Consider the following 27,649-nt stretch of genomic DNA (forward strand, 5'->3'; position numbering starts at 1 on the left):
TGTATCATTAACGCAAAAAAATCCGCTTTTGTCGAATAGAATTCACGTTGAGGGTACATCGATTTTATTTTGTTTATTGCAAAAATAACATTTTTAAAATATTTGTTTATTTGAACAAAATTTGTGGAAAACGTGATTTAAAGATGAAGGGAGATAAAAATATAACGTTTCATATAAAAGATTGAGAGATATGGATACGCGCTTTGTGTTGGTCTCCTCCTAATAACTATCGCGTTGTAAATGTCGCGGATATCGTACCCTGATTCGAGGACATGAAATTCCGGTTGTACGTTACGGGAAGAACATGACGTTTCTATCATTGACTTACACGCGCGCATATACATACACATACGTACACGCATACAATAACGATATCGAATCTGCGACAATAGTTCTTGTTAGACGTCGTAGGGAGGAGAACCACTCGGAATCGCATTCGTGATGAATACATCTTGCACAGATCCGGAGACATATCGTCATTAGAATCGTATTATTCGGATCACGAATGAAGAAGAATATTTTTCATCGATTCTAATAAAATTTAACATAATTTTAGAGGGATTTAAAAGAAATAATCCGTTCGATGTTTTATACCTCGATGAATCTCTAAAGATAGAGAATTATAGAATAACTGAAATGAAAAAAATATGCATTTTTTTCTCGCATGAATCAAGCGATTTTTTTTATTCTTCAGGCAATACGTCAAACAATAGTGTAACAAGAAGTCTACAGCCTCGGCGGAAATATTTCCCCGATATTAATTATTCTCTGCTAGAGATAGCAGTGCGCGAAAAACCGTAATGTTTTGAGCGTGATGAAAAAAAAATTTCTGGCAGGTCAATCCGAAATAGTCAGACAGCTTTAGCAAGTCGGTAGACCGAGCTGCTCGATGGCTGTCCGATGGTTGAGCCAAATTGAAAATTTCACGCCTGATGGTACACCCGCCCGTGATCCGAAGAGGTTTCATCGGCAGATGCTGAGGATTTTGCATAACCCTTTGCTCCCGCAGACTTGAAATACGAGAGAAAATATTGCTGGAACCGTGTGCACGTTCAGGGATTTATTATTGATATTTCTCAGCTTCTGAATTCTGAGAAGTCGAATGGTATTTCCGCTCGGTCTGACGCGCCGCAGAAAGAAGTGGAATAAATCGCGAAGTCGAGAGAAGCATTTCTTCATCGCGATAGTGATGAGAGGGAAAAGATCTTTTTATTCAGATGCGCAGCATCCTCGAAACTATACACTGAAATTCCTGCGGTTTTAATCTCTTTGTATGTATATGTATTGCATCCCGCAGAAACCGCCACTTTACTCGGGCCGTAAAATCGAAAACTCGCGTCAGAAAAAATCGTGACTGTTTCAACATTAACAATCAATCGATAAATATAAATATTATAAGTAAATAAAAATTTATGGATTTATGGATTTTGACAAGTTATGCTTCGTATAATGAATTTAGTCTTTTCAATTTTTTCCGATTATAAAAGAATATTTTTATTTGTTTCGATGTGCTTAATATATTCATTAAAAATCCCGAGACAGATCTTTTTATTAAATTTTTACACAAATCTTTTCTAATTTGATAAAAAATTCCATAGCTAAGAAAAAGCATGAAATGTTCGAGACACACGTGTATGATTAAATTCTGTGTATGTGTATCTTATTTTTGCTCACAGGTGGAAGATTTGTGGTTACCTCGCAGGGTGATCTCCATATCAGAGCCGCCAGACCAGAAGACGGCAGAGCGACGTATTCGTGTTTAACTTTGCACGCCTTGACCAGCGAGCGAAGAAAAAGCGAACCCGCCACTTTAACAGTCACGGGTAACCGCCAGAACCGGATAAATCCCCTAACTCCCTTTACGAGATAAATATAAAATCAAGATCCAGATTAAAATTGAATTCATTTCCGTGGAATTCCACTTTATAATAACCAAGAAGATTATCCCTTGCCACTCGTTCATCTCCTTTAGATTTATTATCTCCGTTTTATTTGTAGAACCAACCGGTTCCTCGCCGCCGCGATTGATGCAACGGTCTGAAATCGCTATTTCCGCCGAAAGCGGCTCCGATGTTCATCTCACGTGCTCCGCGCAAGGAAGCCCGCCGCCGCAATTTACCTGGTATCGCGATGTTAATGGTTGGTTTAATTAGGGGAATGTTTACCGAATAAGCTATTATATTAACGGTAGCGCCGAACAAACTGCTAGCTGTGTTCAAACATCGATTTTTCGATACCGTATTATGTTTAAACAGTGTCGTCACACAATGGATATTATATCGCGAAAAAAAAAAACGAAGAAAACTACTTAATAGGCATACCTCTTTTACATTGAAAGGCGCTATCGCGACCATTAGTTGTAGAAAGAAAGGATAATTTCTTGTTTTATCGGGAAAAAAAAATAAAAATAAAAAAAATGAAAGAATTTTCTTGCGAGAATTTTCCTTCGAAATGTTGTCGGTATTTAAGATGAATTTAACTTAGCACCGAGCACATAAGATAATTTTGTAGATCGAATAATATAAAATGAATGTCCCGTTGCAGGCCACTCGATACCGGTCGAGTCGGGTGGCCGTATCCAGCTTTGGGGTGACCTGATGCAAATTCGTCGCGTAGACGCGCAGGACGCAGGAAGATACGTCTGCCGGGCCAGCAATCAGCTTGGCGAGCAACGAGCGGAGACGCACTTGTCAGTCACATCAAAGCTAAACGCTCGGATTCAGCCACGCGTACAGGTACGAGCTCATGCAGATGGATAATTTCTCTCTTAAATGCACGGGATTTTATATTAACAGATTAAATGGATAGTAATATAATTTAAATGATAAAAGGTATTGCATCTCACCGTGAGAGATTTCATTTGAAATTTAGAAATGAAGTGACGTAAGAGAAAAAGAACTTGTTGTATCGTGAAAACGGATTATTGGACTGGAATATTGAGATAGATATATCGCTATTTGGCAAAAGTTATTTATCCGATATACCGGAGGAGAGTAATTAATACAAATCAAGTATTAAATCCACTTAAAAACCAGTGTTCTACTTTTGTCATATCGTAATGGAAAATTAAATTAAATTGTATATGTGTGGTTACATTAGCTATATTTACGATAATTGCCTCTACGATAATTAATTAATAATTCTCTCTCTCTCTCTCTCTCTCTCTCTCTCTCTCTCTCTCTCTCTCTCTCTCTCTCTCTCTCTCTTCTTACCGTTAACTATTTAAAATTAGCATTTAATTTATTAAAACAATTATTAAATAACATTCAGTTATTAATTAATCGAATTAGATTCAGATAAAAATTCATTACATATATCATTAGTTTCACAAAATTTCATTAAAGCTATTTTACTCAAGGGCATTGTTATGCTGAGCAAAAACTTCGAAAGCGTTAATTTTGAAAATTTTTCGAGATAATACGGAGTTTATCCAATTGCAAACATACAGATCGATTTGCTTGTCGTCATTCGCAGGTCATTAATTCTGGCGAGACTGCCACGATGAACTGCACGGTCGAAGGATATCCGGTCGAGAGCGTTGAGTGGCTACACGACGGTGTGCCAGTATTGACCGCGCAGGACACCAGGATCAGATTGTTGGCTCCCTTGGTGCTCGTGATAGGCTCCGTTGGTCGCAGGGACAAAGGGATGTATCAATGTTTGGTGAGGAGCGACAAGGAAAACGCTCAGGCCACTGCCGAACTCAAACTCGGAGGTCAGCGGCCACATTGTCCGTTTTTAATATTATCTTGTTTGACCGTTTCTATCTACTTTTACATCGCTAGGGTTTATATGTATATATACACGATACACACATGTACATGTATACATACATACTCCCTACGCTCTATTATTGGGTTTCTATTTTGTTTGAATATTTTCTCTCTCTCTCTCTCTCTCTCTCTTTCTCTCTCGAATAAACCAATTCGTTCTTACTCTTTAAAAAATGGATTTCTGAAAATAAATTTTTAGATACAGTTCCGGAACTGCAGTACACATTTATCGAGCAGGCATTACGACCGGGCCCGCCGGTCTCTCTGCGATGTTCCGCTACCGGTTCACCGACGCCATCCTTTACGTGGCTACTCGATGGTGAACCGCTGAATCAGATGGCGACTGGACACAGGTAGATCGCATCTATGTTCTAATGTATTAGCGTTATATTGGCGCTGCTTTCTCTAATCAGGAACTATACGCGCAGATTCGCGATAGGCCAATATGTGGATCAATCCGGTGACGTAATCAGCCACTTAAACATTTCATCGGCGGGAGCCGAGGATGGCGGCCTGTACGCTTGTGAGGCGTCCAACACTCTGGCAACTGTCGTGCACAAAGCTAGATTGAACATTTACGGTACGGCCCGCAGATGATAATGTCATATTAAATACATATAAATGCAATTTTGCGCACTTATTGGAATATAAAACAATTGTTGAATACGAAAACATTTTCTCGAATAAATTTAATTATATACATCCATTAAATATATACATCTATATTTCCATAATATCGATATCGAAATCTTTTATTTAAATAAGTGCTCTAAGCATAGATTTATTAAAATTATATTAAATTATATTAAAATTATATTAATTATATGGAGGGCAAATGTGTATAATATAGAAACTTTTAACCGGGACAAAGAAAAGTGTCTTGAGTGAGCGCGAGAATTGATCCAGCTTCCAGTGGAAGCGAGTTCAAGATTAGTCATTCTATAATAAGAAACCACTTTTAGGACCACCGTACATCCGATCGATCGGCCCGGTTCGCGCCATCGCCGGTGTCGACATTACAATAGCGTGTCCTTACTCAGGATATCCGATCACATCGGTCGGATGGACCCGAGGTGGTGCCGAATTGCCCTTTGACATCAGGCAGCGGGTCGACAGCGAGGGCCATCTCACGATCCTCACGGTAGATCCGAATGATGCCGGTACTTACACGTGTATAGTTCGAGCAAGTTCCGGAGAGACCGCCAACAGAGATATACTACTAACTGTTAATAGTAAGTGAGAAACAAAAGAGTAGTCAGTGTGACAGAGCGAGAGAATTAATTAAACAGATGCTCGATTCTACGTTCTGAGCTCATCTCGCAGAGATGTATTGTCTATTTAATAGCAATATAATTTTCTGGTAGAAATATCGTAGCGCTTCTTATTGAAAGCACAGATCAGTACAGAAAAATGTAAAGTTGTGGAAAAGATTGCGATATGTATTATAACGATACATATTGTCTACGTCCTGTAGAGACCACAATTCCTTTCTTTCGCGCGATCGCTGGCGGGACCATTCTTCAATGTAAAAGCTGAATAGAAACAGAACGGGAAAACAGTTATCGATTGGCGTGGGAGGCAATAGCCCAGACAATATTTTTTCTATTACATGTAATTTTTATTATACAAGTTCAACAAGAGAGCGAGAATCGCGTAAATGAATCATCTATATACGCACACATGAATGCAGACAAACTTACGCTTATCTCAAATCGCATATATATTTATTTATTTTTATTGTTTTCGAAAAAAATTACTCGTAAGATATTTGTATAATAAATTCATGATGACAATTTTTATTCTTTAAATAAGGAGAAATTTTTCTCTTGTTTCTATCTCAGTTTCCTCTTTACCGTACAAGATTCATTTCCAAAAAGTAAAGATTAATCTTTATCTGAAATATATATAAAGGACCGATGAGCGCATTGTTTCACAGAGTGTCTTAGCGTCCTTTCGAAATGTCGATTTACATCTAAAGACTTGTATGGTGCGTTCGATTCGCAACACGCGTTTCGAAGCATTAACGTATGATAGAGTATCTCATAGCATTCTCCCGTGTTCCACTCAACTCTGCCGTATTTCCCAAAGCAAATAGGAATCTCGGGGATTTGGACGTAATGGCATAATATAGCAACATGTAACTCTTTCGTTTGTACATATCTCGCAGGTCCTCCAGTAATGAGTCCCTTCAACTTCCCCGCGAATTCGCAAGAAGGTAGTCGTGCTCAAGTGACTTGTAGCGTAACGTCGGGCGATCTTCCAATCTACATTTCCTGGCTGAAGGATGGCGAGCCACTGCCTTCTTCCCTTCGTGTAAGCATTATCCCATTTCGCAAAGTTCATCACTACGAAGAGAATATTCGATAATTTCTCTCTACACTCTCCAACTCCTCTCTCCACTCTTTAATTTCTATGGCAATAAAAGATAAAAAGTAAGATAAACTACAATTTCATTTAAAATTATGCACATATTTTATCTAACTAATTTCATAATCTTTTTGTATGTTTTCTTCGAAAAGATTTCTTCCCTCGAAGACAAAAATACGCATTTCCTAAACTTCTATGAAAGACCTTTCAATCTTTGTGAATATTCCTCAAACAAGTAAAAATTCAAGGAGATCAAATTTTAAAAGTAGCATATGGGAAACTGAAACTTTACTTACAATATACAAAGGATATTATTATAAGGATATTATTTTTCATTTCCCGTCTGATTCAGAGATCATATCTTTTTTACATTCTGTCTAAGAATAATAAAAATGGCACGATACTTTTACATATCGCATAAATCATATTTTTTTTAAATTATCTTTTTACAAACAGATCGAAGAACGTGTTGCCGAGTTCTTCAGCATCCTCGTCTTCAAGGAGCTGTCGTCGCGGCACAGCGGCAAATACACTTGCGTGGCCACAAATAGCGCCGCGAAGGTCAATCATACGGCCGAACTCTTGGTAAAAGTACCGCCTCAATGGATATTCGAACCACAAGATGTGGCGACCCTCTTGGGCAACCCGTTGAACGTCCTTTGCGAAGCCAAAGGTTTTCCACCGCCACATATCAGGTGGCTACGTGCCAGAGGCAGAACGTCCAACGATTATCAGCCGCTAGTCGATGGTTCCGATGGTAGACTCACGATATTGCCTAATGGATCTTTGTGGACAGCTTCCGCCGGTCCACAGGATGAGGGTTACTATCTCTGTCGGGCTAACAATGGAATCGGATCCGGACTAAGCAAAGTGATATATGTTTCCGTGCATGGTAAGAAATATGATTAATGTTATAAATCGTAGACCAATTAACGATGAAGATCCAATATAAAATGTAAAAGTCGCGATTTCAACGCGAAAAAATCCAATAAATGTACAAAACATGAATCAGACATTGAAACTGTATGAATTTATATTTTTTCAAATATTTAAAAATATAAATAGTATAATTCTTTGATAATAAAAAATTCTTTTCTTTTCTAATTAAAACCTTCAAGGTCGGTTAAATATGTTATGTTGTTACGTAATAAAACCTCGCGTTTTAAATAATATTTAAAAATTATTATTTTGCTGAAGAAGCGACGTAAAAAAATTTATATCTTTGCAGAACCAGCGAGATTCGAATTTCAGAGTAAAAACGTAACGATTCGCCGTGGAGAATCTGTGACCATTGAGTGCAATGTGATCGGTGATAATCCAATAGAGGTTCAATGGATGCACAACAGCGATCGACTGGATATGAGCAATCATAGACTAAGCATCGGTCAAATAAAGACTGATAACGGCCTCAAGTCCCAATTATCTATAGCAAATAGCGACAGGCAAGATTCCGGGGTCTACAGATGCACCGCTGGTAATGCTTACGGAAGAAGCGAGCATCTAATTTATTTAGCAGTCCAAGGTAAAGTCAACACATTAAACTTTCTAATTTTAATAAATTTTTATAAATTATAAATTCGGCGTTAATTTTTATAAATTCTTGCCGAAGCGTGCGATAAAAGCGATTCGCTTTAAATCTTGTTTATTTCTTATTTTATCTTTAGAGAGGCCGGATCCTCCAGCTGGACTTGAAGTAATAGAAATCGGTTCCCGATCGATACGGTTATTATGGAAGCGAGCCTTCGACGGAAACAGCCCTATAAGAAATTACGTAATACAATACCGCTCGCTGAGCCACGGTATGACCGATGATTGGAATCCCGTTAAAACGCACAATGTCACGTATACGCCAGGAAGTTCCAATAGCGGTAATTCTATACATCCAACCCAAAACGGTACGTCCACATATTCCAATCGATACCACGACTCTCATCCCGTTCATAACTCGTATTAATTGTAGGCTTATCTCCGTTCGATACCACCGGAGACGACCAAGAGGTAGCTCTGGTCGGTGGTCTTCATCCAGCTGTTACCTATACCTTCAGGATATTCGCTATAAATTCTATTGATGCGAGTGGACCCACAGAACCTGTCGTGGCGAAGACTCAGGAGGAAGGTAAATGCCTCGTGTAACAATGCGATCGTATGACTGAAGCCTTACTGTATTGCATTGACATTGTTCTCTGTAATAGCACCTACCGAACCGCCGCAAAACATCAAAGTGCAATCCGCTGGGCCTGGAGAGCTAATGGTCAGTTGGCAAGTAAGTAATGTCGATTCAGAAACGTGGAGTGAATGTTCGTGAACGTATTAATATCTTTCAAATAAATCATGTAACAATAAAGTCGAAAATTGTCGAAAGACATTTCAAAAATCATGGCATATTGTAAATGAAATATAATCTTTTTTAAATATTTTTTTTTAGCCACCTCCAAAAGAATCATGTAATGGAGACCTATTAGGATATATAGTAACGTGGTCGGAACATTCGTCGTCGACTTCGGGTGTCAATCAAAGTAAAAGTTTAACTGTAAATGGTTGGGCGACGACAAAGGTGCAACTAACTGGTTTGAGAAAATTTACGAAATACGACATTTCGATCAGAGCTTTCAACAGCATAGCCAGTGGACCAGCTAGTGTTCCCACCGTGGGTACTACGCAGGAAGGAGGTATAGTAAGAACAATAAATCACACGTGTATACGAATGAAACAATAGCAACATATTTAAACAGGATATATTTAAACCTCTGCTCATATTCGCTTCATAGTACCGGAAACGCCACCGACTCAAGTGACATGCGTTCCATTGTCTTCCCAAAGCGTCAAAGTATCTTGGATTGCGCCTCCGCCTCATCAGCACGGTGGAATTATTCAAGGATACAAAGTCTATTACAGGCCGGTCCCTACTGACAATAGTGAGTCACTCGCAACATTGACAAACACAGAAATAGATGAAAGAGATTAATCTATTGTAAAATATCATCGTACTTATAAGAAATTGTAAGTTGTTAAATTAATCTTTTTTTATCATAGTGGATATATCGACGGTTGGCGAGGTAAAAAGAACTTCCAGTACGGACACTTACTTGCATACGTTGTACAAGTACACAAATTACTCCATCAAGGTGTTGGCTTACACAGGCGCGGGTGACGGAGCGCTAAGCCCACCGATCTTTTGTATGACGGAAGAGGATGGTGAGATATTTAATTCAATTTTATCAACAAGAACCATTTATAATTTTTAAATTAGAGAATAATCTGGTACATTTTATTCGCAGTTCCGGGCCCGCCTGCTGGCATTAAAGCATTGGCATTAACGGCGGAAAGTATATTGGTTTCCTGGTTGCCACCGTTGCAACCCAATGGAAATGTCTCAAAATATACTGTATACAGCAGAGAAGCTGGTTCTAAAAATCATAATGCGCATACGATGCACGAACCGCCATCGCCCACGGATACTCTTACGATGGAATTACGAGATTTAGTGGAAAGGTACTACGCGCGGATACTACAGTATCATGCTGTAATGATGATTGTAATCTTCTCATAATGCTCTTTTTGCAAACCAATTGTTCATTTTATATAGGCAATTATATGAGTTTTGGGTTTCGGCAACGACCGGCCTTGGAGAAGGGGAACGAACTACCATAGTTACGCAAACAACGAATACCAGAGGTGCTTATGGATTTGAAAATTTGAATGCGAACTTTTTGAATATAGATTTCTAATTTATTTACTGCATATTTTCCACTTTGTTGATTTAAACTTCTTTATAAGAGCATATAACTTCTTTGTAAGAGCATAAAACTCGATCGTTTTGTAGCTCCCGCTAGAGTGGCGTCGTTTTCGCAAGTATTACGAAGAGCTGTAAAATCATCGGTCACGCTGTCATGTTTAGTAGTCGGAAATCCTACGCCACGACCTATTTGGACGTATAGAAATAGTCAAATCACCACCGGCAGACATTACGAACTTACGCCCGATGGACATCTTAATATACGTGGTAAATTATTTTTTAAATTCCTCATTACTTGCAGAAGTTGTTATATTTAAATCTTGGCATGCAAAATCCATATAAATTATTACTTTATTATGATAAAGTTTAAGTTATTATTTTTTAGGATTGGAGCAATCGGTCGCGGGGAATTACACTTGTTCGGCCAGCAACTTATTCGGTGACGATTCCATTACGTATTCATTAGTCGTAGTGATGCCACCCAGGGCACCGTCGTTTGAATTGCAGTATACGACAACCAACAGTATCAGATTCCGTTGGAATCATCCTGAAAATGGTGGCGCTACTATACAAGGTACAAGTAAGCAATTTGTATATATATCAGAGAAAATAATCAATATGCATATACTCATCATATCGACATCAATTATTACATTATGTATATATCACATATATAACTTTTTAATTTAAAATATTTTTTTAAACAGGATATGTGTTAAGTTACAAGAGGGATCAGGGCGGATGGGAAGAAATTGCCTTATCTCCTGAGCAGACGGAATTCGTACTCTCTGGATTAAAATGTGGTTCTTCCTATTTAGCGCATTTAACGGCACATAATCGCGTCGACACTGGCGATCCAAGTCCGTTGATCAGCGCAACAACGAAGGGCACTGGTAAATAAAATATTCTGCGTGCAATTAAAATAAGTTATAAGACTGATCTAAAAGTCCCTTAGTTCAAGCTTCTCTTAACAAGATTAATAATAAATCATTTTTGACGAAACATAACTTATATGAACATTAATATATAAGTCTCTCAATCGACATTTCAGCACCCCTATTGCCTAAAGAGAGAGATATTATTTCGGCAAATGGCACGTCGGTGAAAATAAACTTATTATCCTGGCCTAATGGAGGATGCCCTATTCAATATTACACCGTCGAATATCGCAGGCGAATCAGTACGGAACCATGGATTTTGGTAGCCAGTAGAGCGACGGATAACGTTGTAATTCGCGATTTAAAAACGGCATCGTGGTACAGTCTACGTTTAACGGCTCACAACGACGCCGGCTCGACTCAGACTCAAATGGAGTTTGCCACGACCACATTAAGCGGAGTCAGTATCGGTCCACCCAACGATCTGATAATGGAGGATGATATCAAGAAGACAGTGCCTAATCACAAAGTTTTGTATGTCATCGTACCACTTATCTGCGCAATCGTTTTGGTCATCTCAGCGGTTATTTTGGGATATGTCATGCTTAAACGTAGCGGCAGGTAAAATATAATATTTGAAACTTTATTTTATTTCGTTTATTTATTTACTTCAGCGCGAATCTCATTAATTGCTTTTCTAATGTTGTTTTTCGACAGAGCGAATTATCTAGGCGAGATATTGCCAGGACAACAGCAGACTGGATTAGGAATAGTTCAACAACAACAGCACCAACAACAGCATCATCATTTGTCTAGTTGTATGTCGACGGTGCAGCTCAAGTCGACGGCTGAACGAGACAACAGACGTAATCATCAAGTCTATACTAGCTCACCCGTGAAGCAAGAAAATCACAAATCCGCCGATCACGGATCTGGTATGCGTATTCGTATGACAATGAATTATTCGTGTCACATAAATGCAGCTTCATAAACGACCTGTTATCCATTGCAGAAATGTACGAGATAAGTCCGTACGCCACGTTTAGCGTGCCCGGACGAGAAAACCGTTCAGTGACAACTGCGACGCTCGACTACACGATGCAGTTCAAGACGTTTGGTCATTTGGAAAACGAGGACATCAACACTATCGATTACGAGAGATCCAGCGTGGAGTTCGAAAGGTAACTGGCTTCTTCCTCCCGGCTCTTCTTAATTTCCGATCCTTTGATAAATTAGTCCGTTTCGCGTTTGCACCTTCGTTTTCCTTCTCTTCTCTTCCTCTTTCTGGTGTTCTTTCACGCGCAGGTCGAAAACGCCAAGGTGGCATAAGCAACGCTACTTTCCGAGCATCGCGGAAGCCGAGAGCAAGCTGCGATCAAGTCGGCAAGGATCCGGAAGCGACACGTCCGGAAGTCCTTGCGGCGAATGCGCCGGGCCTAGTTATAGAGTACCTGTAAAGCCTTGTAGAGGTACAGTTATATATTTTTATTCTCACAATATTATAGATTAATAAAAAAAAAAAAAAAAATTATGCGGAAAATAATTTGACGAAGAAACCGACTGTATACAAATTGTGTTATATATAATTTTTTGCAGATGTATTTTCGCGAGGTGTCGAATCAAGTACGGAATCTAACAACGAAGGCTCGCCCTCACTCGCGAGACGACGAAGCCGACAACCGAGCCGGTCTACTCGCAGGTAGCCAAGGTTTGTTTGTTTCCACATAGCACTCAGTCTTGACTATTCAATATTGACCTCTCAGTGATTTCACATCGACATGAGAAAGAAGCGCAATTCATTCATTGCAACTAGAAATTAATTTTACGACACGAAAACACTTATGTATCTTATGATTATAAAATATTTATTTTATTTTACTAGAAGAAACATGTATTCCAAAGATGTATATATTGATAATATATTGATAATATATTTAAAATATATAATATATGATATATTGAGTTTTCATTGCGCTTCATTCTAGAGCCTCATATTTTATACGATAAGAAGTATACCAAGCATTTAATATACAGAGTGCTTCTTATGTCGAGGTCAATCACTCGAGAGATGAATGGAGGGAAAAACAAGGAAGAAAATTGATGTGAATATGGATATAGGTCCAAAAATGTGTTGTTTCCGAGTTATCACCATTTTAAAATTTGAAAGTAAAGTAATTTGAAATTTTAACAATAAAAATGGTAACAACTTGAAAACAATGCATTTCCGGACCTATATTAATATCAATTTTTTTTCTTGTTTTTAGATTCCCAATCACCTCCCAAATGATTGACCTCCATTTTTGAAATACTCTATATAATGTTCTAACACTATTACATATAAGTAAATAACCACATCTCCTGCTATCTAGAAGACCTCCGAATTTCACTTTCACATATATAATCGATAAAAAGATTATCCTTACACGTATAAACATGTATTGCGTGTGTGTGTGTGTGTGTGTGTGTGTGTGTGTGTGTGTGTGTGTGTGTGTGTGTGTGTATATATATATATATACAAAACTTTCCTTTACATATATCTTTCTATATATAATCTAGATAATCCAAGCTTACTGGTAATAAGATCAAATTCATCGTAAAATATCATCTTTACGAATAAGAGATTTATCTACGAATCGAATTGAATTAAAACTACGATCGTCATTTGTGCTTCTTAATTCAGGTGTCACAAGCTTGAGAGAAATATTTTTCGACTCGACAAATGTATCCGCTGATCTGTTTAACAGTTCGGTGGAGGACATGACGCTTTTGCCCCCAAGCGGATTCAGTGACAGCCGCGAATTGAGCGACGTGGAGTGCGACCGTGACCGCGAACGCGAATGGCAAGGTTTATCAGCCGGGACTCGTCACGGCGGCAGTTTGGGCAGACTTCCGATCGAAGCCGTCGAATCTATGCTTGCTAGGTATCGGCGGGAGTTCCTATAAACAGGCATGCCGAGTACCGAGCGGTTAAAGGACCAGTCCAATCCCCAGAAATTTATTTGTTTGTATATAGAATATTTTAGCAACACGCGTCATAAAATGAAGAAGAAAGAATGTGATTGTTCGAATACTGATACTTTTCATTACTTTTTAGTAGTGTACATTTTTAGTCATATCATTATGATATCAAGCAAAATTATAATTTAATAAAGTCTCGTTTTATCGAGATAATTAATATCAAGATGTTAAATATTCAAATTGAAAAATAAATTTCTATATAAATTTGAGAAATTATTAATTTGTTTGCAAAAAACGTATTATTATATTATCGCTTTCACGGTTTTAGAATGCAAGACGCCTAGAAATTAACGTGAAAGAGAAAAAGAGAATTAAATTCATTATTTTTAAGAATATATATATATTTGTTGCAGATATCAGCAAAGGAAGGAGCAAGAGAGACAAGAATTCACTATACATGTATGATCGAGATTCGCTGGTTCGACTTGGTATTTTCGCCGGACGATATAACATTACTTAGAAAAAGAGATGACGAACCATCTCTTTTTACAACCATCCGTTGTCGTTGGAGGAAACATTAATAAAGACGGTACTGTAGTTTAAAGAGTGTAAGAAATAATTCAACTTCGAGTGGATTAAGTGAGAGAAAAGTGAGAGACAAGAGAGAGACTCTCAGGTCTCATTTGTGTCGAAGAGGCGTCTCGATAACTCATCTGCGTTGCGTCAAATACTGCCGTTATCACATAGGAAACATGGCCTTCGTATGTAACCCTGTATGTGCCACACGTGCGACATATTAACGTCGAACTTCGACAAGAGAAACACCAAATTCTATCGGCGATATACACAAATTACAATATTAAGCAATCGAGAAGCAACGGAAGCATTCGATAATTAAGTATATACATTTTTTGATAGCATTTATTCTTTCTATCAACCGAATTGCGATTACATTGTCGTACCGTACGAAACGTATGATAAAAAAAAAAAAAAGTCTGATTGACCGATCCATTAATTTCACGACGACCAATTATCGATATACAGGGTGAACGTCAACTTATCCATGCGAGTACCTCCGCTTCACTAGTGTGATCTACTTATTAATGAATTATTCTACGGACGGATATGAGAACCGATTATTGGCGGGAATAAATATGCGTTTTAAAAGATAAAAAAAAAACCGTTGCAACGTCCGCATTAGACTTTTTATCCCCTTTATAAGAAATAGGTCAATTAATTCGAAACTAATGACAGGTGTTTATTCGAGCTGAAACCGACTGATTCACAATCTCGGCAAGATCGGTCCTTAAATTCCTCTCCGATTCGAAATATTTGAAAGTGTTTTTCGATTCGATTCCTATGCAATTCGATTAATTCAATCGTTAAACCGACTTTCCACAAACATTTGGTCAAATAGTGCCAACTTTATTAGAAGATGTATAGTGTTAGAGACGTCATGAAAAAAAAAAAAAAAAAAAAAAAAAGGACGAAGATTTGAGAGAGGCTTGCCTATGCTCCTTTCTGTGTCCTAATTGAACGTAACAGTTCGTAAAAATAAAGAAATAGTACTTACGAATCGTTTATTCGAATAAGAAGCGGCTAGCGCCTTAACTATGTAAATAACTGCTCTTTGAGAAACGACACTTATCGATGTGATCGTAAAAATAATCGCTTATGGACGATTATGGAATATCATGTACACAAAAAAAAAAAAAAAAAAAAGAGAGTCGTAGTATGTTCGCAGAAGACAAAATCGAGAATGTAGCATATAAGGCGATCGAGAAAACTGTAACTTTTCATTTCCTTTTCGAGAATCTCTCCCGTAACGTGAGACTGATCATTAATCGAGTACGCTTACATTGATTTCTGTCTCGAGGAGTAAACGATTAATCATTAATCGATCGAACGATACTTCCGATCACGTAAAAAAGAAAAAGAAAAAAAAAAAAAGAAACGGAACCACGCGACACGTGTTCTTCTTTCTCTTTTTACCTTAATAAAAGAGAGACAAAGACTTGCTTAGAATTATCTCGCGATTGTTTTTAAGACAATTGGGACTAAGTCTCGTAGGAATTTCATGACGGAAAATTTATGACGTATGTCTCTTGTTACGTTATAACGCGTTATAACGAGTTATCGCATAGATGTAATATGTATATAAATGAGACGAAGGGATGATTTGGCGCGTACGAAATTCGCGCTCGTCTCGGAGGGCAAAAATTTATGAGTATTATATCGCGATTGATATCACAAGGTCATCCTATAAGATGGATGAATCGTAGAAAATCGGCAAAGAGATTTATTCTGTAAAATCGGTTTCCCAATTTCTAAAACTGGGGAAACTGGGCTTGTTGGATTCTTCGTGATTCATTTGCTTGCGCGGCAGTCTGAGAAACGTTTGAATGCTTAGAGAGCGGGCGCAAAGCGAAATGAATATTGGAAAAGGAAAGAGTAGATGTATATATTTCATTTCATTACAATCGCAACAGAACAAAACTGCCGGTTAAACAGTTGGGTCAAGTGTGATAGGAGAATATCAGTTTTAAGAATAAATGTCTTAATCCATCTTGTACAGATAGAAATCAAGCGAAACCAAGACTGTCCGTTCGAACAATTAAAACAAATGTGGAAAAATTGTATACACATGATGAAAGGCTTAACTAAAGAGAGGCAATTTTGACAGTCTCGATGATTCTGACATTTGTATACGCTAAAAAAACATTCTACCGAAAAATGTGTATACACATGAAAAAAAAAAAAAAGAAATAAAAAGAACAAATTACAATGTGATAGAACTTTAATATATCACTGCTTTCTTAAAATCGATAAGAAATTGCATCTTTCAAAGAAACATCTTTTAAAATTCTTATCTAACGTTCATTTTTATTCTTCTCCTTCCCCCAGACAATTAAATCTATTAAAAAACAGTCAGATTTTGTAAAATTTCTGTTACAAATTTAATCAGAATATCTCCCGGCAGAAAAATGTAACAGAATCTGTCGACAAATACAGACAGAATTATTTAAATAATTATGATAGAATTCGCTCGACTTCTACTAACAATCTTTGTCAGATATGTTGTACTAGATAGAATATGAATTTAATGCAGAATTAATGTCAATCTGCCACAATATTCTGCTTCAATCTACTGACAGAATTAGTATACTACATTATTATTGAAAATTCAGTTTATTTTTACATTTTTAATTCAATTCTGAATAAATTCTATTTTACATAATGTTTGAGGATTTTAAAAAAAGACAGAAATAATTTAAATATGATAAGTTTATCTAAGAGACCTCAACCAAATTGATATTTTGCAAAGCTACAAAATATTAAACGAGTGTAATTTATTTTTTTTTTTTATTACTAGTTTTGATCGAAATTTACAATTAGCTACGATTTTTAACGCATGACAAATTTTTTGAGTACTTTGCTAAGTAATCCTTGATATATTTTTTAAATTAATTTCATTATTATAAAAAAAAATAAAAAAACAAAATACAGACCGACGATATTCATACTTGTATAACGTGCATATCTAATGATGATCGCGAATCTATACGCATCTCGAGTAAGAATAACACACGAAAGAATCGATGATTAACAATCAAATGCAGGCGCATGAAGAAGGAATCAGGTATAAAAAAAATCACATATTATAAGTGGCACACAATATGTATAATACTCTACGAGAAGTTTCAAACATTTCGCAAGATACTTCCTATTATTTTTACGCATGTTAAACTTCTTTTTCCGCTTCACGAAACGATATGTGATTCTGTCTCATGAACGTGATTTCTCTTGAAATCTGTCGAGAAACCGGCATGTGATCGCTTCAAGTATTTTTATTAGCGGTCAGCGGGACAATGGGCCGCCCATGACAATATAATGTTAATGTAATCGAAATTTTACAAAAATATCTTATGCCCAAGATTTATTTCCGCGCAGTAACGGCGAAAAGTATGAAAGAAATGTGATTCGAATGAGAACCATTTTGATTCAAATCTAATCTCTATATTTGAAATGTTTCGAAGAATATTTGTTTCTCGAAATATCGAAATGATCAAGATGTCGCGATTTTCAAAATATTAAAACACTAGACGACAAACAATTAGATAAATTCAATTCTCTGTTAATCTATTTCCAATTTGTTTTGGATATAATTATGGATATAATTATGCATATGTTGATTTATCTTTTGAAATATAAATTTAATAGAAGTTATATTTAGCGATATTTATTTTAAAATTAAATTAGGTATTAATTAAGAATTTGTTGAACAGAGAATAATATTTAAAAATTATTAATATTTTAAAATTAAATTAGGCATTAATTAAGAATTTGTTGAATAGAGAATAATATTTAAAAATTATTAATATTTAAAAAAACTACATACATTGGAGCAAAATTTTTTTATTAAAATTTTTTATTTATTTTTATTTATTTATTTAAATTTATAAATTTTTTATTATTTTATTTATTTTTTATTAAAATTTTTTCTCAAACATTTCTTAATAAATAAATATTGTAAAATATAACTAAACACAAAACGATTTATTATATTATATTTTAACATTAGCAATATTAAAAACGTGCCACTAATTATTACAATAAGCGTACACTTGCATAAATATTTGCACGAATATTTATATTCTTTTGAATACATAAAGCAAATATTTCTTTTTCCTTATTCTTAAATAAATATTGTAAAATATAACTAAACACAACAATTTATTATATTTTAACATTGGCAATATGAAAAAAGTGCCACTGATTATTACAATAAGCGTACATTTGCGTAAATATTTGCATGAATATTTACAATTTACTTTTGAATACATAAAGCAAATATTCCTTTTTCCTTATTAAATTATTAAATTATTAATTTTTGTAAATTAACAGTAAAATATAATAATTTGTAGTTTGTAATGTGCTAAAAGAATAATTAGAGCAAATTAGAGCGAATAGAAATACGCACTATCTCTTATAAAAATAAAATTATAATATATATATATATATATATATAACAAAAATACATATCAGGTGAATGCTATGTATTAAATTTTTATCTAGTTCATAAAAACGTTAAAGACAATCTTTAAAATATAAAATATTGTACTAAATAACAATGATAATAATTCAAGAGAACATTGCAATTGATATTTTATCTAAACATATTATAAAGTTAATAAAATTGCATTTTTTTCAATAAATATTAAAAGTAAGTATTAAAAATAATAATTTAAATAAATATCGTCATGTAAAAGATATTATAATTAATACTATTATCTATATTAATAATTAAAGTATTATAACTAAAAGTATTATAAAGTAATATAATTTATATTTCAATTATGTTTATGAGTCAGAATACTTTGAAATCCACAGAGTGCGATAACATTCTTTCTGTTGCAAATCAATTTTCTTTTGCGCATGTAACTCTATGAATAACACATTTAAAATAATCAAAACTAAAACAAATTATAGCTAATATTTAATTAGCACAACAAAGGAAAATAAAATAAAATTTATTATTTTTTGAAGTAACAATAAACATTATAAACATAATAATACTTACGGAGAAGTATATCAAAAGCGGTAGCAGCGTCATCTTTCGTGTACGTTTCCTTAGGAATGAGTTCACTGAATTTAACATATGGTTTGTCGCACCATAAAACTTCCAACAGAGCCAAAATCTCTTGACTTGTCAGTGGAGGCCGTGATGTCTCAATTGAACTGGTATAGTAAAAGTGATATTTTTATTAAGTATTAAACAATTTTTTAATAAATTTTTTAATAAATAATAGATTTGAGGTAACAACATGTCCCTTCTTCTCACAGAAAAGAATTATGTGAGCTTCTTAGAAAAAAACAAAGTAATAAAAATCTAATTCTTTCTTTCTTCATATTTCCGAGATTAATAGTTTTTACATATAAATATTTATCCACGAAAGCTATCGAATATATACTTGGAATGTTGTTACATTCAGCCTTTATTTCAAAATAAAAGACAAATTTAAATTACGTAGTAGAAGATTGTGAAAGATGTATGCTCTGGGATTGCTGTTTCTTTAATAAAATTTCTATATCTTCGAAGCTTTCTACAGTATCATTTTTACTTGTTATTTTTTGTCCTGTCCTACGATCAACAATGCTAAAATATAATTTAAAAATTAGATATTAATGTACAAAAATTGCAATGTTAAAACATAAAAGAAACATAAAGAATATTAAAAATAAGAAATTGATAAAATACTAACAAGTTCATAGCGCGCGCTCGCACACATATATTTAACATATATAAACATATATAAACATATATAAACACATATAAAATATATAATAGTTATTTAAATAATTAAATTTTTATTTTCGTCAACTTGTTTCAAATATAAATATCAAATTATATCGATACAAATATCAAGTTACGATAAAATAGATAGATTATTACCTAGTATTTTCCTCTACAGTCATTGTATCTGGTAGCATTTCTGGTACCATTTTTGGTACCATTGATGTCTGTTCAATTTCATGAATTATATTTATTGTCGGTATGATGTTTGCAATACTATCCACAGTAGGCTCAGTAGCAATTATGGTGTTTGTTTTCCCAAGTGCACTCAAATCTTCTGTAAGAAGATTTCGCCTAGTATCTGTCTCTATACGTATCACTTCATGAGCTGAAATTAAAGACATAATTATTTAAAATTTCATGAACATGAATTTTTAATAAATGTTTAAATAAAATTTTACATTGCATGAGTTTATCAGCCACATTACTAATAGAATCAGCAAAAGGATTGCGTTTTAAGTTAGCATTCCAACGTTTAGGTAAATGCGATGGTTGCATAAATAAATTCTCTGCCGGTATCGGACGATTAATTTGCGGTGTATCAATATATTGCTAATCAAAACATAAAAAATCTTTAAAATTTTCTTCAGATTAAAGTTTTTTGTCTTATAGACTTCTCTACAAGTTTATACATATGTACTGTTTATAAGTTTACATAATTAAAAAACTCACTCTACAACGAAATTGTACATTCTGGCGCCATTTTTTAAGCTGTTTGTCAGTTAAGGAGATCCTCTGATCGATAATTAACTTTTTTGGACGTTTAACAATCTCAGAATCGTCTGAATATAATGGCCTTAATTCAATTTTCTCTGAAAAGGCTAACGTCTCCATATTCTCTTTAGGCAATTCAGGAGACAGTACTGCCACATCTTCTATAGGAACAGGAGGTACAGTGTCAAAAGTTAACTGAAAAATAATGTATAAAAAGAATTAAAATTAAAAATTAAGTAAATAAAAAATAGTGATCTTAAATATTCAAATAATAACTCAAATAATCTTCCAAATAAAAGAGGACAGAGATTTTAAATTTCTCAAACTTCTTAAGCATTATGGCGATTTTTGCTTTTTATTTCTAATTTATAGCTTTAAAATATCTAAATACATACTCGTCTTTTTTTTGTAGGTGTTTTCTCTTGTATCTGATGTTGCAACCGCTTTTGTGGAGTCAATTGGTTTCTGAGTTTATCTTTTCTATTTGATATATCTACAAGTACTGGAGTAAGTATTTCCTGAGACGGTATTCTTTCTCGATGTATCTCTGTTTGTAAAATAATTTAATTGAAATATAATGTCTATATGTATTTAATATAACTAGTAGATACTAACCATCTGCGATTGTTATATCAGCCATCTTCTTCGAGATGTCTTTGTCCTCGCTGATTTGCATTATTCTTGGACCACTAATAAATTATAGTTACTTTTATAGATGTTACAAATTAATTTTAATGAACATTATAATAAAAACATAAAGAAAAATAGAAGATAATTATATTAGTATAGTCTTAAAGTATAGTCTTAAAGAAGAATTGTAGTTAAATTGAGATTAGAAATTGGAAATACTTCACTACAAAAAAAATATAGGAATTGAGAACTAACAATAAGAAATTGCTATCATGCTCAAGGATTTCCAATCCTTCATCATTTAAACAACCAAAATTCAGAGTCACATTTTGCATCTGTAAACAAAAAAAAATTTCAATATCTAAAAGTAAACAAAATTTACAATAAAAAAATCAGATGTTTGGCAATTCAAGGAATATCATTCATTTTGGAAACTAAAAATTTAAGAGAACACAAAATTTGCCAAAACCATTTCTTGCTATTGTCTGAATAAACACTACTGTACATAATCATGATTTATTTGAAATCTATCATCAAAATCTTCATCTGAAAGAAGATGTAAATCTTTTTCCAATCGAGTATATTGAAAAGATCTATCTAAGCGAGGCACTTCTATTAAAGAAGATTCAAATGCAAATGTATCAATATTTTTACTTTTATCCTTCTGGAATGTAGCATTAAGTTTTTGTAGTGCTTCAAAAACCTCATCTGAAAAAAAATTAGGTTGCAGATATTGGCGTGATATTATATATATAAATAAATAATATTATGTAATACATGTAAATAAATATGAATTTAAACTTACTATGATGATAAGCAATCTGATATAAATGAATTTTCGCTACACCATACATTAATTGTGAGGATTGATACAAATTTAATCTAGCTGACTTGTTATTATACAATGTCATTTGTGCTATCTTTTCACTGTAATATGAGATACAAAATATCAAAAATAAAAGAATATTCATTATAAACATTTAGTAATATTAAGCATATGAATAAAATAACATACCAAGTTTGTATAATGTTCATTTTTTTTATAGCATTAGAATTATAATATTTCTTGAATGATTTTTCATTATATATTGCAGCAAGCCAGTAGGGAGCTAATTTGCCCCGTCGTCGATAGGAGAATTGATCAAATGGATCCATCTATTAAAATAAAAATAAAAGATTACATTAAAAAAAACTTGTAAACAGCAAAGGATCAGATTAAGAGAATAAAACAATAGATAATAGTTGCAGAAATTACTTTAATCTACGTTTAATACGCGATTATTTTTTATTTATAGGATTTTTTGTAACTATTAACGACTTCTTTGAAATAATAAATTTATTTCTAAAATTATTAGATCTTGAAATTTTCAGCATTTTCCTTCGAAACTCGTTTTCAAAATGACAGAGATTAAAATACAGAATATACAATATATTAAATTTTCCATGCAACATACGACAAAGTACAATCGTTGCGCAATGAAGTACCTCGTAGTGAATTTTTTTATACGTCCTAAAAACACTTCTTTTCGCAATGGTGGAGCCGTGTCACAAAAAAAACTGCGTAGCGATTTTCGAATTATCCATCGCGCGCCGAAGAGGCCGAAGATATCGATGAACCTATTCGTAATGCGCGATAAAACATACGGCGCATTTCTAATAGCAAATTAACATTCCGCCAATAGCAACAACTTTTGTGTGCAATGATAGTGTGATTGGTTACCATGGTTACAGATTGTCGTGTAAAAATGGCGCAAGTAGCCACACATGATTAATGATTTTGAGGTTATAATGTTAACTTAAAGTCAACTTGATGTCAACGTGACTTAATTAAGGTTATTTTTACTATATTTTTGATATTTTAGACATTAGTGGTGTGAAAACGGTTCTTCGCAAAATGGTTCGTATTCAGCATAAAGGAACACCAAACAGCAGAAAAAACAACAAAAGTAAACCAATGCAGAAAACACGCAAACAGTTGCGTAAAGAGAAAAGGCAGCAAAAGAAAATAAATAAAGCGGCGTACTATCAAAAGAACAGACCCAAAAATCAGTCGGAAAAAGTATCGGAAATATCACATAAATTATCAAAGATCGACGATGATAAATTAATGGAAGTAAAAGGAAAAAGCAACATTAAACAAACATCGTCAACAAAGGCGCAAAAACGACAATCATCTAAAGATACAAAAGAAAAAAAAATGCAGAAGAATATAAAAAAACAAAGAATGATACAATTAAAGCAGGCGAATATGGAAGAGGACAAGATGATTAAGCAATTAGAAAAACGATTAAAATTGAACAAACGAAAGAGCAAATCTATTCCAAAATCTTTTGTATCGGATGGACTAGATTGTATCCTTTTCAATAACTTTAAATACTTTAACATATTTACCATCTACAATTCAATAGATAAATCTTCAGCTTCAGCTTTTTTGGTAAGATATTTGTTCATTAAGTACTTTATTAGATCTACTTTATTAAACTGGAGAAGACCAAGTATCTTGTTTAATTTTATAATGAGAATGAATGTGTTAAGTAAATGTATTAAATATACCTTTCATCTCTATTAAAAATATAGAGCTTAAACACAATAAATAGAAATAAGGAATTAAAAATAACAATTAAGAAAAACAATTAAGAAAAAAATTATTTTTAATCAATGAAAGAACATCAAGATATTCCTTAATTATTGATACATTAATTCTAATATGTCAAAATTAACTCTTTATTTCTAATACTTTAATTTGTTATTCCTTGTGCTAATTAATTGTGCCTGAGTCTATAATGTTACATATGTATTCTGCATAAGTCTTTCATGTATAAATTTAATATAAATAATTAATGCAGTTGACCCAAAATTTAAAGTAGAGATATATTGATATATGACGAGATATATTGATTATTCTTATATCATGAAATATGTGGATCTTTAAGAAATGTATTTAAGAAATGTAGTGCATAAACTTTTATATTTGTATCAAAATATTATTTTATTAAATTTTCATGGATTATTTTTACAAATGGTTGGATTATTTTATATGTTAAATTTATATTTTGTTACGTATGGACAGAATTGTTTGTTAAATAATTTGTGATTCCTTAACATTTGATTAGATATTTTGAATTTCTGCGATTCAGAGAATAGAAACCACATACTTGAAACTGAGAAACAATTATTAGAAACTGGATTGAGTAAAGAATTTGAAGAGGATTTGAAAATGACTGTTAGAAAGGATGATTCTGATAATGAACATAAAAAATATGATGAAGAAGATAATATAGATGATAATGAATCTGAGCAGAATTCAGAGAATGAAAATCTTTTGTCTGATGAAAATTTAACTCAAAATGATAGTGAAGAAAATTTTTCTGAAGAGACAGATATGATGAACACTAAATCTACAGAGTATGCAACAGATGAGGAAGATCAAACAAAAAATGAAGAATCAAGTAATGCATCAAGGCAATCAGATAATGAAAACTTATGGGAAGATATTTATGGTAGGCAGAGAGACAAAGAAGGTAATATTATACCAAAAAAATATGTGCCACCTGCTGCACGTACGGCAAACGATGATATTTTTCCCAACGATGAAAAAGTTAGACTGCAGAAACAGATGAAAGGTGTCTTAAATAGATTAGCAGAGCAAAATATGCATACTATTGCAAACCAAGTAAATAATTATTAGTACTTATTATTAATATATTTATAAATTAAATTTATTATTGAATCTTAAAATTTATTATTTAAATATTTGTAATATAGGTAGAAGAAATGTATATGTCAAATAGTCGTAATAATATGAATGTAATGTTATGCAAACTGATGATGGAAAGTATAATTGCACCAATAATAAGTCCAGATCGACTTATCTGTGAACATATGATGTTAATTGCTATTTTACATGCAAATGTTGGTACAGAAATTGGCGCACATTTTCTAATGACTATTGTAAAAAAATTTTCTCAGATGTTGGAAGAATCGCATTCTGTCGAAAATAAAGAATTAGATAATATAATTCTTATGATTTCACATCTTTATAATTTTAAGGTAAAATATTGATAACAATACTGATTTTTACATTCTGACAGAACCTTCAGAATAGGATTTTTTAGGTATATGGTCATCGCCTTTTATATCAGATATTAGAAAAATTAGCAGCAAAATTCACAGAGAAAGAAATTGAACTGATTTTATTGATTCTAAGGACAGTGGGCTTTCAATTAAGAAAAGATGATCCAATCGCATTGAAGGAGCTTATATTAAATTTGCAACAAAAAGCAAATAATGCTACGCTAGAAAAGTATGTTTTATATTTTTAAATACTATGTATGTGCTAATATAAATACACATTTTATTCTGAATTATTTTTCTTAATTTTTGAGTAAATATATTTCTCTATATATTTTTATATTTATTGTATTTATTGTATATTTATTGTATTTGTTTTATATATATATATATATATATATATATATATATATACACATATTAATATTTTTGTAGTTCAAGAGTTAAATTTATGTTGGATGTATTATTGGCAATAAAAAATAATAACATGAGCAAGATACCTCAATATGATGCATCTCGGATAGAACATATGAAGAAAATTTTAAAAAGTTTTATCCATAAAGGCAATAGCATTACACAATTTAACGTAACTTTAGAGGACTTATTAGAAGGTATGAAAATTATTATAATATAACAGAAAAATATTAATGTACAATATAATAAGATTATATATTTCTTTCCTATCTTAGTTGATGAAAGAGGAAAGTGGTGGATAGTAGGATCAGCTTGGTCCGGACTTAAGGATATCGGTAAATTAGAAAAAGGTTCAGAAGACAAGAAACAAAAATATAGCGACGAACTATTGGAGCTGGCACGAAAACAGAGAATGAATACTGATGTCAGAAGAGATATCTTTTGCGTACTTATGACAGCTGAAGATTATTTAGATGCGTTTGAGAAAATATATCATCTTGGTTTAAAAAATCAACAGCAAAGGGAAGTAATTTATGTTATTCTCATTTGTTGTATGCAAGAGAAAAAGTTTAATCCTTACTATGCGGTATTGACACAAAAGCTATGTGATTCCAACAGAAAATATCAGGTATGTTTGATTTTAAAGTATATTTTGCATAATTGTACAATATAATAATTAATAATGATTAATACAGTTAACTATACAATATGTATTGTGGGATAAATTGAAAACGTTGAATGATTTGAATACAAAACAATTGACAAATTTGTCAAAATTTTTGATTCATCTATTCTTAGGCAAAGGCCTTCCCCTTTCTGTCTTAAAGGTATATAAATGTCTATCTTATACTTTCTACAATTATTTTTTCCTATATGATGTTATTATATTTAATTTTAATAATTACAGGTGATCCAATTTACCGAATTAGACAAATTGACCATGAGGCTTGTACGTCAAATCATGCTAGGAATATTATTACATGAGAATGAAGAGGCTTGTTTAGAAGTATTTGGAAGAATATCCTTATCTCCAAAATTGCAAACTTTTAGAGAGAGTCTTAGATTATTCATAAATCATTTTCTTGTGAAAAATATTTGCACTGCTGAAAACTTGGAAAAACAAAGTGAATTATTGAAGAAACGAGCGGAGTATGTAGATAAAATTTTAAGTACACGAGAATCAAAACTTGTATTTTAACTGATTTATATAATAACTGTAATATAAATGTAAAAAATGTATTTTATATATATTATATATAAAATTCTAAAAACATGTGATATAAATGTGAAAAAATATTATGTCGTACTATTTATACCTTTTTCTAAAATGTATATAGAATGATAGAATAAAATTATATCAATTTTGACTTTTTAAAAATTCATGTACGTGCAGTACAGGAATACTACCGATTTTTTTTTAAATGTATAGATGTTAATAAGCAATAAAATTAAAGTCAAAAACATTTCAATACATTTTAATACATTTATGTACGTTATATTTATTATCAAATAGTCTATATATATATTTTTATTAATAAAGGTATATATAAAGGTTTATATATATATATATATAAAGAATAAATAATATATAATAAATCTAAATCTATGAAAAAGATCAAATAAAAAATAAAATGTGAATGAAATTAATAGGTGATGCGAAATGCGCGTATAATGATATTCTGTTGTATTGTAAATTTGTATTGTCAATGCCAAAAATGCCTTAATTAACAATTTTTAACATTTTGATTCGTAT

General features: G+C 32.9%; 3 protein-coding genes across 15 annotated transcripts in view; 2 read left to right on the forward strand and 1 right to left on the reverse strand.

The window, feature by feature from the left end:
- Positions 1-16,446, forward strand: part of Dscam3 (Down syndrome cell adhesion molecule 3) — a 106,943-nt gene extending 90,497 nt beyond the window's left edge. For 5 of the 8 annotated variants that reach the window (XM_089077724.1, XM_089077718.1, XM_089077719.1 and 2 more), the window contains 28 exons: positions 1,677-1,823; positions 1,999-2,139; positions 2,545-2,735; positions 3,475-3,715; positions 3,973-4,126; positions 4,202-4,353; positions 4,736-5,005; positions 5,941-6,086; positions 6,597-7,032; positions 7,369-7,662; positions 7,805-8,035; positions 8,101-8,256; positions 8,333-8,403; positions 8,566-8,809; positions 8,909-9,055; positions 9,174-9,335; positions 9,419-9,632; positions 9,727-9,815; positions 9,964-10,143; positions 10,262-10,450; positions 10,584-10,769; positions 10,928-11,375; positions 11,472-11,689; positions 11,767-11,935; positions 12,060-12,223; positions 12,351-12,453; positions 13,499-13,675; positions 14,126-16,446. In XM_089077724.1, the coding sequence (XP_088933850.1) occupies positions 1,677-1,823; positions 1,999-2,139; positions 2,545-2,735; positions 3,475-3,715; positions 3,973-4,126; positions 4,202-4,353; positions 4,736-5,005; positions 5,941-6,086; positions 6,597-7,032; positions 7,369-7,662; positions 7,805-8,035; positions 8,101-8,256; positions 8,333-8,403; positions 8,566-8,809; positions 8,909-9,055; positions 9,174-9,335; positions 9,419-9,632; positions 9,727-9,815; positions 9,964-10,143; positions 10,262-10,450; positions 10,584-10,769; positions 10,928-11,375; positions 11,472-11,689; positions 11,767-11,935; positions 12,060-12,223; positions 12,351-12,453; positions 13,499-13,675; positions 14,126-14,177 (5,372 nt within the window). In that variant the 3' untranslated portion in view covers positions 14,178-16,446. Of the gene's footprint in view, positions 1-1,676; positions 1,824-1,998; positions 2,140-2,544; positions 2,736-3,474; positions 3,716-3,972; positions 4,127-4,201; positions 4,354-4,735; positions 5,006-5,940; positions 6,087-6,596; positions 7,033-7,368; positions 7,663-7,804; positions 8,036-8,100; positions 8,257-8,332; positions 8,404-8,565; positions 8,810-8,908; positions 9,056-9,173; positions 9,336-9,418; positions 9,633-9,726; positions 9,816-9,963; positions 10,144-10,261; positions 10,451-10,583; positions 10,770-10,927; positions 11,376-11,471; positions 11,690-11,766; positions 11,936-12,059; positions 12,224-12,350; positions 12,463-13,498; positions 13,756-14,125 lie in introns of those variants that run through there. The other 3 variants (XR_016139432.1, XM_089077722.1, XM_089077723.1) reach the window with 3 other exon arrangements.
- Positions 16,447-18,009: 1,563 nt separating this feature from the next.
- On the reverse strand, positions 18,010-23,023 carry LOC105422385 (uncharacterized). 5 transcript variants are annotated; one of them, XM_089077736.1, is made up of 13 exons: positions 22,866-23,023; positions 22,427-22,566; positions 22,217-22,338; positions 21,917-22,119; positions 21,667-21,746; positions 21,397-21,470; positions 21,177-21,328; positions 20,740-20,976; positions 20,469-20,619; positions 20,167-20,395; positions 19,741-19,869; positions 19,294-19,451; positions 18,011-19,186 (listed from the first exon to the last, which is right to left on the reverse strand). In XM_089077736.1, exons 2-13 carry the CDS (start codon positions 22,564-22,566, stop codon positions 19,074-19,076), a joined length of 1,788 nt encoding a protein of 595 aa, XP_088933862.1. In that variant the 5' UTR covers positions 22,866-23,023; the 3' UTR covers positions 18,011-19,073. The 5 variants fall into 5 exon arrangements, with proteins under 5 accessions (XP_088933866.1, XP_088933862.1, XP_088933864.1 ...); XM_089077738.1 differs by having other exon boundaries at positions 22,897-23,007; XM_089077737.1 differs by having other exon boundaries at positions 22,667-22,974.
- On the forward strand, positions 23,006-27,274 carry LOC105422364 (nucleolar MIF4G domain-containing protein 1). 2 transcript variants are annotated; one of them, XM_089077734.1, is made up of 9 exons: positions 23,006-23,193; positions 23,274-23,762; positions 24,525-25,084; positions 25,177-25,461; positions 25,527-25,714; positions 25,918-26,093; positions 26,172-26,524; positions 26,592-26,723; positions 26,804-27,274. In XM_089077734.1, the coding sequence occupies exons 2-9, from the start codon at positions 23,306-23,308 to the stop codon at positions 27,092-27,094; spliced, it is 2,442 nt and encodes an 813-aa protein (XP_088933860.1). In that variant the 5' UTR covers positions 23,006-23,193; positions 23,274-23,305; the 3' UTR covers positions 27,095-27,274. The 2 variants fall into 2 exon arrangements, with proteins under 2 accessions (XP_088933860.1, XP_011630016.2); XM_011631714.3 differs by having other exon boundaries at positions 23,006-23,762.
- The last annotated feature ends 375 nt before the right edge of the window (positions 27,275-27,649 follow it).

Source organism: Pogonomyrmex barbatus, unplaced genomic scaffold (genome assembly GCF_055798465.1).
Source record: "Pogonomyrmex barbatus isolate J1 unplaced genomic scaffold, ASM5579846v1 scaffold20, whole genome shotgun sequence".
In the NCBI taxonomy this organism is placed as follows: domain Eukaryota; kingdom Metazoa; phylum Arthropoda; class Insecta; order Hymenoptera; family Formicidae; genus Pogonomyrmex; species Pogonomyrmex barbatus.